At 45.0% G+C, this 8,647-nt stretch overlaps 1 protein-coding gene across 4 annotated transcripts in view; it reads left to right on the top strand.

Annotated features, from left to right (window-relative positions):
* The first annotated feature begins 2,959 nt into the window (after window positions 1–2,959).
* The window catches only part of scube2 (signal peptide, CUB domain, EGF-like 2), a 32,166-nt gene continuing 26,478 nt past the window's right edge, over window positions 2,960–8,647 (top strand). The window contains exons 1-5 of one of the 4 annotated variants that reach the window (XM_017700632.2): window positions 2,960–3,252; window positions 3,435–3,557; window positions 4,729–4,854; window positions 5,297–5,431; window positions 8,330–8,452. In XM_017700632.2, the coding sequence (XP_017556121.1) occupies window positions 3,168–3,252; window positions 3,435–3,557; window positions 4,729–4,854; window positions 5,297–5,431; window positions 8,330–8,452 (592 nt within the window). In that variant the 5' untranslated portion in view covers window positions 2,960–3,167. Of the gene's footprint in view, window positions 3,253–3,434; window positions 3,558–4,728; window positions 4,855–5,296; window positions 5,432–8,326; window positions 8,453–8,647 lie in introns of all 4 variants that reach the window. The other 3 variants (XM_017700630.2, XM_017700629.2, XM_017700633.2) reach the window with 3 other exon arrangements.

Here is an 8,647-nt window from a genome sequence, read left to right as displayed (position 1 = left end):
TGTGTGGGTAGGTAGGTACACGGGCGGGTGGATGGATAGATAGAAAGATGGATAGGTAGGTAGATGAGTGGGTGGATAGACAGATCGATGGGTGGGTGGATGGATAGATAGATGGATAGGTAGGTAGATGAGTCGGTGGAGAGATAGATAGATGGGTAGGTAGGTAGGTGGGTGGGTAGGTAGATAGATGGATAGGTAGGTAGATGAGTGGGTTGATAGATGGGTGGGTGGATGGGTGGATAGGCAGGTAGATGAGTGGGTGGATAGTGGGTCTCTCTCTCACAGTCTCTCCCCCTCTCTCTCCCTTTTTCTCTCTGTCTCTCCACCCTCTCTCCTTCTGTCTCTCAGTCTCTCCCCCTCTCTCCCTTTCTCTCTCTGTCTCTCCCCCTCTCTCTCAGTCTCTCCCCCCCTCTCTCCTTTTCTCTCTCTGTCTCTCTCACTCTCTCTCTCCCACTTCCCCCTTTTTCTCTCCCTCTCTTCCTTTTCCTAAACTCTCTCTTTCTCTCTGTCTCTCCCCCTCTCGCTTTCTCTCTCCCTCTCTCTCTGTCTCTCCCCCCTCTCTCTCCCTTTCTCTCTCAGCCTCTCCCCCGTCTTTCTCCCTTTCTCTCTTTCAGTCTCTCCCCCCTCTCTCTCCCTTTCTCTCTCTCAGTCTCTCCCCCTCTCCCTTTCTCTCTCTCAGTCTCTTTCTTTCTCCCTCTCCCCCCTTTCTCCCCCTCTCAGTCTATCTCTCTCTCCCTCTCTTCTCTCTCTCTCCCTTTCTCTCTCTGTCTCTCTCCCTCTCTCTCAGTCTCTTTCTCTCTTCCCCCATCTCTCTCTCTGTCTCTCTTTCCCCCTCTTTCTCTCCCTCCCCCTCTCTCTCCCTCTCTCAGTCCCCCCTCTGTCTCTTTCTCTCTCTCCCTCTCTCTATGTCTCTCCCCCTCTTTCTCCCTTTCTCTCTGTCTCTTTCTCATTTCCCCGTCTCTCTCTCTCAGTCTCTCTCCCCCGTTTCTCTCCCTCCCCCTCTCTCTGTCTGTCTCTCTCAGCGCCCACTGTGGGACATCATGCAAATGTGCATCACTGAGATCCTCCATTTATGTCCTTCTCCATGCCAGTCAGAGTAGTGAGTCTATTTATAAAGTCTCCGTCTGCCCGAGGTTGTTTTGTTTTGAAATGCGGGGCTTCTTTAAAACTCAGTGTTACATTTTGTGAATCAATTCATTTGAGCCAGTCATTCGCAGCCACTGCCAGTAGAGGGCGCGCTGTACACCATCCTGCATTTCCTTTTCCCAAACTCTCTCTCTCCCCCTCTCTCTCTCTCTCCCCCTCTCTATCTCTCTCTCTCAGCCTCCCCCTCTTTTCTTCTCTCAGTCTCTCTCCCTCTCTGTCTCTCTCCCTTTCTCTCCCTCAGTCTCTCCCCCTCTCTCCCTCTGTCTCTAAGTCTCTCTCTCACAGTCTCTCCCCCTCTCTCTCCCTTTTTCTCTCTGTCTCTCCACCCTCTCTCTTTCTGTCTCTTTCTCTCTTCCCCCATCTCTCTCTCTCAGTCTCTCTCTCCCCCTCTTTCTCTCCCTCCCCCTCTCTCTCTTTCTCTCTCTCCCTCTCTCTATGTCTCTCCCCCTCTCTCTCCCTTTCTCTCTGTCTCTTTCTCATTTCCCCGTCTCTCTCTCTCAGTCTCTCTCCCCCGTTTCTCTCCCTCCCCCTCTCTCTGTCTGTCTCTCTCAGCCCCCCCTCTCAGTCTATCTCTCTCTCTCTCTCTCTCTCTCTCAGTCCCCCCCTCTCAGTCTATCTCTCCCACTCTTTCCCTCTCTCTCTCCCCCCTCTCTCTGTCTATCTCTCTCTCCTCTCTCTCCCTCTCTCTATCACTCTCTCCTTTCTCTCTCCCTCTATCTCTCTTTATCTCACTCTCTCTCTGTCTCTCTCCCCTCTTTCTATCACTCTCTCCTCTCTCTCTTTCTCTCTCCCTCTTTCTCTCTTAGTCTCTCTCTCTCTCTCCCCTCTCTCCTACTCTCTCTATCCCACTCTCTCCCCTCTCTCTGTCTATCACTCTCAACTCTCTCCCTTTCTCTCTCTCTCCCACTCTCTCTCTTTCTCAGTCTCTCTTTCTTTCTCTCCCACTCTCTCTCTCTCTCTCTTTCTCAGTCTCTCTCTCTTTCTCTCTCCCTCGCTCTCTCTTAGTCTCTCATTCTCTCTCCCACTCTCTCTCTCTCTCTCTCTCTTTCTCTCTCTCTCTCTCTCTCTCTCTCTCTCTCTCTCTCTCTCTCTCCTACTCTCTCTCTCTCTCCTACTCTCTCTCTCCCACTCTCTCCCACTCTCTCTCTCTCCCCCTCCATCTCTCTCTCTCACTCTCTCTCTCCCTTTATCACTCTCTCCTTTCTCTCTCCCTCTGTCTGCCTATCTCTCTCCCTCTATCACCCTCTCCCCCTCTCTCTTTCCCTCTGTCTATCTCTCTCTCCTACTCTCTCTCTCCCACTCTCTCCCTCTCTCTCTGTCTGTCTCCCTCTCTCTCTCTCACTCCCCCTCTATCACTCTCTCCTTCCTGTCTCCCTCTGTCTGTCTATCCCTCTCCCTCGATCACTCTTTCCTTTCTCTCTCTCAGTCTAGCTCTCTCCCTCTCTCAGTCTATCACTCTCTCCTTTCTCCCTCTCTCTTTCTCTCCTCTCCTCTCTCTCTACTTCTCTCTTTCTCTCCCTCTCTGTCTATCTTTCTCCTTTCTCTCTCCATCTTTCTCTCCGTCTATCACTCTCTCCTCTCTCCCTATCTTTCTCCTCTCTCTCCCTCTTTCTCTCCATCTATCACTCTCTCTCTCTCTCCGTCTGTCACTCTGTCCTCGATCCCTCTCTCTCTTTCTCTCTCTCTCTCTCTCTCTCTCTCTCTCTCTCTCTTTCTATCCTCTTTCTCCCTCTGTCTCTCTCCCTCTCTCTCAGTCTATCTCTTTCTTCTCTCTCTCTCCCTCTCTCTCTCTCTCTCTCTCTCTCTCTCTCTCAGTCTACCTCTCCCTCCCTCCCTCTCTCCCTCACCCCACTCACTCATAGAGAGAGAGAAAGGGGGGTTTTCACTCTAGCGCGGGTCTCATGAGCGCAGGTCGATTTGCAGTGCGGTGAAAATGCGGCGGTCGCTGCTGCGGCTCCTCCGAGACGTTTCCTCTTGAAACGCTTCTTCTCCGGGACGGTGTGAGCGGGTGACCCGGCACTATGGGTGCCGTTTGGATGGCGAGGCGCCTCTGTTTGTTGCTTTTGCTGCTCCTAAACTGTTCGCTCGCGCTTCCTCACCTCGCCGGTAAGAGTCCTCAGCCACGCGCGCCCGCGCCCTGTACTGCTGCCTTAAACTCAGCCTAACTGTCCGTAAACTTTAACTGCTGTGTTCGGAGCACCGCCGCGTGCGGGGTGAGGTCTAGCAGCTCCTTGCGGTTTCACTGCTGATCGGTAATGCGTTGGTGTTTGCTGCTGGTTTGGGTGCAGGTGTGGATCAGTGCGCGGATGGAAGCGATGCGTGTCACATTGACGCGATTTGTCAAAACACCCCGACGTCCTACAAGTGCACATGCAGACCGGGCTTTAGAGGAGATGGAGAACATTGTGAAGGTGGGCTTCTGCTTTTCCTCTGTGAGGGAGAATCAAGGGGTATTATACACCCTATACCTCCTCACTAATGTAGGGATAGTGTATATTCAACACTGCTGAGTTTGGCCACACTGATAAGTGCAGTGGACGCAGCCAAGGCGACTGGAGCTGCATTTGTTTTTTAGCAAGAAAACACTTAAAGTGAAATTCCACTGATTTCTCAAAATTTTGTGTAGTTTAATCACTGAGAAGGAAACAAAGCCATTAAGAGTGGTTTGGTCTGTTGGGAAACTTGTCTTGGATTTCATTTGAGTGGTGATGATTTACATTTACGGCATTTGTGTTTCAAGCAGGGGTTTGAACCCCAGTCTACTGTATAGAAGGCAGAGGTGTTATCCACTACACTATACACCCACTACACTATATCACCCACAATTGATGATCAGACGCAGCAAGTCTGGACCACAAATATAGCCATTTTTATTTAGTATCCCAAATGACCAGAGATCCTACAGGTGTACACAAGCTTTTACATATAATGCTTAAATAAAATGTAATTCATGTAAAATAAATGTAAAATTGTGCTAAATATGTGGGAACTATTTTGCCTCACAACACCCTGCATGTGCCTCTCTGCTGCAAACATTAAACATTTAAAAATAACTTTTAGGCCAAAAATATATCTAAAAAAAAAGAAAAAAGTACAGCATCTCAATAATCAGGCAACATGTTCATAACCAAGTTGGTGTGAATGAAGTTTTACATTATTCATATAATTGTCAAATCTATCTATCTGCCTTTCTGTGAGGTAGCTTATACAGCCTTTAAACTTGTCTTTAAAAGATGACTGGTTCCTATCACCACCATTATGAACAATTCCGACTGTGCAGTTCACATCAAGCTGCTCTGAATGGCTTTGTTTACGCCGTAACCATTTAGTAATGCACTAATGGTGAAATTCCTCTTTAACCTCTGGTGTTTGATCAAACCTGGAGGTTCAGCCTTAAACCAGTAGAGTTATCAAGTCTAACAGCAGTTTAATTGACTCTGAAGCATTTTGTGTATTTGGAGTATTTGAAATGCTGATTTTAGTACGCTGCTGAACTTCAAAGAGCTCCTTCTTATTGACATGACCAACAGCGTCCATCAACCGTAAGCTTTCATCAACCGTGACTTGTGTCCCGTTTCCTAGACATTGACGAATGTGATTCAGAGCATAACGGCGGCTGCGTACATGAGTGCAACAACATACCTGGCAATTACCGCTGCACGTGCCACGATGGATTCAGTTTAGCACATGATGGACACAACTGTCTTGGTAAGAAGCCCCTTTTTAAAGAAAGCTGGTGTTGTTGAAGCTACGACTGTTCAAAGGGACTAATGCAGCAAAGTCATTGTCCTGCAAGACCACTATGGAACTACACAGGATAAAGAGAAACGTTTCAGTCGTGGCTGACTGTGAGATGTAGGATCTTGAGGACAGCAGAAAGTGGATTCTGTAGAATGCATTCATAATGTTTTTAACATTTTCAAAACCTGGAATTTTCCTTGTGTACTGACCGGGATTCTTTTAGGAGTCCTTTAGAAACTGCTCTGCCATCACTGCAGGTCGTTTTCATGAGGGGTAATTTTGAGCTGCTTTGTTGAACTGTTATTCTTTTCATTACGGGGTCAACTGGCATTGACCAAATACTTGTAGTAGATAGAGTTTAGGGTTTTATGGACTTGGTGTTGAGCGCTGTTCTGTGCTTTCCCTTCAGATGTGGATGAGTGTCTCTTTAACAATGGTGGCTGTCAGCATGTATGTGTCAACACCATGGGTAGCTATGAGTGCCGCTGCAAGGATGGCTTCTTCTTAAGTGACAATCAGCACACATGCATCCATCGCTCTGTGGGTGAGTAGCTTCACACGTCTCCAACGGCACCATTTCCATTTTGTACGGGTTTCTTTGTTGGAATGTTTGAATGAGTTTGAGTCTTTTGAATTAAAGTCTGAGGATTGTTGCAAGAACAGTTTTCATCACTCCAAATATGGAGGCTTTCACAGAAATACACTAACAACTAATTTTGTAAACCCAGATGTCGACAGATGTTTTAACATTACATCAAAAGAAAAAGGCAGTATTAAAGGGAAAATTACACAGACATGATTCTATACAGTGGTGGTGATAGGAAGCAGGGGGCACAACGTAGCTATTTTATTTACTATCCAAAACCACCAGGGAGCCTATTCTTGGTTTCTCTGTGGACTATTTTGCCTCACAATTCCTTGTATATACCTCTTTTTTTATTAAAAAAATCTATTTAGGCCAAAAGCTGGTCTAGGAACACAAACCATTTAATCTAACAACTTTCTGAGAGGACATCTGGCTCCTGTCACCACCACTGTGACTTGGTCTAACTTGATAAGTTTCTCTAGAACAAAGTACTTTACATTAGACCAGCCTGAATGACTTTGCTTACATCCTAGCCATTTAATTATGCAGAAATTGGTGAAAAATGAGTGGAATTCCCCTAAACCTTTATTGAACATAAATGAAATGGAGTTTAGTTTCATGTAGGGCTGGGCGATATACTATCTTTACGCGTGTACCATGATATTCACACACCATGATACTTTTGTGAGTTTTATCATCATTTTAGTGATATAGTAAATTTAATATAATGTCCATAAAAAAGCCATTTCTCATTTGCCATGTCTTTTTTAGCCTTGGGATAGAGTCACTTTTACTGCTTTAAAAGGAAAGCTAAATTGTCCACTTTCTGGAAATCAGTTTTCTGTCTGGTTAATATTGACAGTGCTGTCATTTTTACCACCGGTGATATTTTAAGAAAAGGAAATGTTATTCATGCCAACTGAAATGTCATCTCATACTATGATACTAATATATAATAAAAGGATCATTTCCATTGGTCCACACATCCCTAAATGTTCACACAGTATAAACAGGTTTTCAAATTGAGGTTTTGATATGACTGTGACAATGTCAGATACAGGACAAAGTCATTGTCCGGATACATTTAGTCTACAGTGAGCAGAGACACTGAATACGCTGGGAAAGGAAGTGTGTTTTTGAATGTCAGACTGGTGAGGTGTTGCTGGGCTGTGTCAGGGGTAAGGTCGAAGGAGAATCCAGGCTAATTCGTAAATGTCCGCGCATAATGTCTAGTGATTGACAGCAGAATGGGGGATGACAGCTTTTAAGTAGGGCTCCCTCTCTGGCTCATTATCCACAGCAGCCCAGCTCCAAAAGGCCCATGCTGTGGGAAAGGGAGTCCCACGTTCTGCGAAACAAAACGAGTTAATAACTGCAACACTCAGCCCTCTGGGGCTGGGGTCTTAGATGAGAATAAAGCACCTTTTTTATGTGTCTGTAGCTTCTCAGCCATGAGCATTGTTGCCCTACTCCCCTTCCTCCCACTCATGCCCCTCCCACCCCTCTGTAAAATGCACTGAAGTTTGCAAGGCTTTCCACCCCATTGGGTTTCTCTGGGCAAACCTGCTAAATCCTATTAACACGTCCACTGGAGGTTAGTGTGAATAGAGGAAGCTGACCCGTTACACTTGCATGGAGAAGTGCTATTGATGACAGGTCAGAGTGCACAGGATTAAATGGCATTGGGTTTGAAAAGAGTTATACAGGTGTGTTTGGGGACAGATGGATCAGGGTAGAAGTGTGTGTGCTTTTAGTAATTAGTTAGCAATGGTGTTAATCTGGCTAGCACTTAAGTTACACTTGCACTTGAACACTGTGTAAAGTAGAAATGTGTTTGTAGGAAATGACTGGCCTTCTCCTGAGGTTAATATTGTTCTTTGAAACTGGACTGTGTTTTAACTTGGCTGTTACCTCTTATTGTGTTTGCAGTGTAATGCGGATTTTATGAAATTGATCCATGCGCTCCCCATAAATGCCACTGTTGCAAGGACTAAAAAAAGCTCTGAACACAACTTTCTGCAAAAGATCTCTTTCAATCTAGTGACAAACTCAGTTTATGTCAAACTATTTTTTAGCTGGTGATAACTTGTCATATAAATAATTACATAAATACATGAATATCATTGTTGTATGTTTGTTATTAAAATAACATAAAAGTGTAAAAATTGGCTGATTAGGTGTCAATAAATAGTAGCTTCCAAATGACAACAGACAACAACTTTAGCTCAAATAAACAAACACTACTCACTGTTGCCCTTTCAGTAAATTCATTCCCATCAACCCAAATGATGGAAACACACCTCGATCAAATTGGTCTTTACTCACCAAAGTTGTCTGAAATCTGATCATAAAATGTGTGGGTTTTGTTATTCATCAAGTTTATCTTTGGTATATCCATACAATCAAGCTTGTATCTATAAAGGTTTGTGTGCAAATTGTGTAATAGTTGAACAACCGGAAAAAGTACTTGATTTGCAGGTAATTAAGTGGACTATTCTGGGAAATAATTGCAGTGAGCTTATATAATGAAAATTAGCTCAAAAACCAGGCACTTATGTAATTATGGTGACAAGTCTAATGATACCCAGTGCTGCGCTACTAAGCAGGACAGTGTTGTAGGTAATGTAAACTAGGCTGAAAATCACAGTAACATGACATTTTCCTGGTACTATAAATGCAGGTGCAGAGAATGAGCCACAGTTTATCATTATATTTTTGCCAGCATTTTGTAGGCCTGATTTATAGCAGTTGCTGTGATGGTGCACTCTTGTTGGGGGTCATTAATACAACAATTCATTCTGACTGTAATGCCGGTAATACTTCAAGCTGGCTAACCGTTCCTCTTCCCTGCAGAAGGTCTGAGCTGCATGAACAAAGAGCATGGCTGTGCCCATATCTGCAGAGAGACGCCCAAAGGTGGAGTGCTCTGTGAATGTCGTCCAGGATTTGAGCTGGCCAAGAACCAGCGTGACTGCATGTGTACGTATCAGTAAAGGTCTCTCAACTCTGTGGCTTCTAGTTCTGGTTCTAAAATATCTCTGAACTGTACATTTTAGTGCTTCTCCTGTTTTAACATACATACTTCAACTCTGGGCTGGTTTGTGAATTAGTCGGATCAGGTGTCTTAGAAGAACAGTAACTAGTGACATCACCTGTTTACATGTACTTATGTTT

The sequence above is a fragment of the Pygocentrus nattereri genome, chromosome 15 (genome assembly GCF_015220715.1).
Source record: "Pygocentrus nattereri isolate fPygNat1 chromosome 15, fPygNat1.pri, whole genome shotgun sequence".
Classification (NCBI taxonomy): domain Eukaryota; kingdom Metazoa; phylum Chordata; class Actinopteri; order Characiformes; family Serrasalmidae; genus Pygocentrus; species Pygocentrus nattereri.
This window is presented reverse-complemented; position numbering and strand designations above follow the sequence as displayed.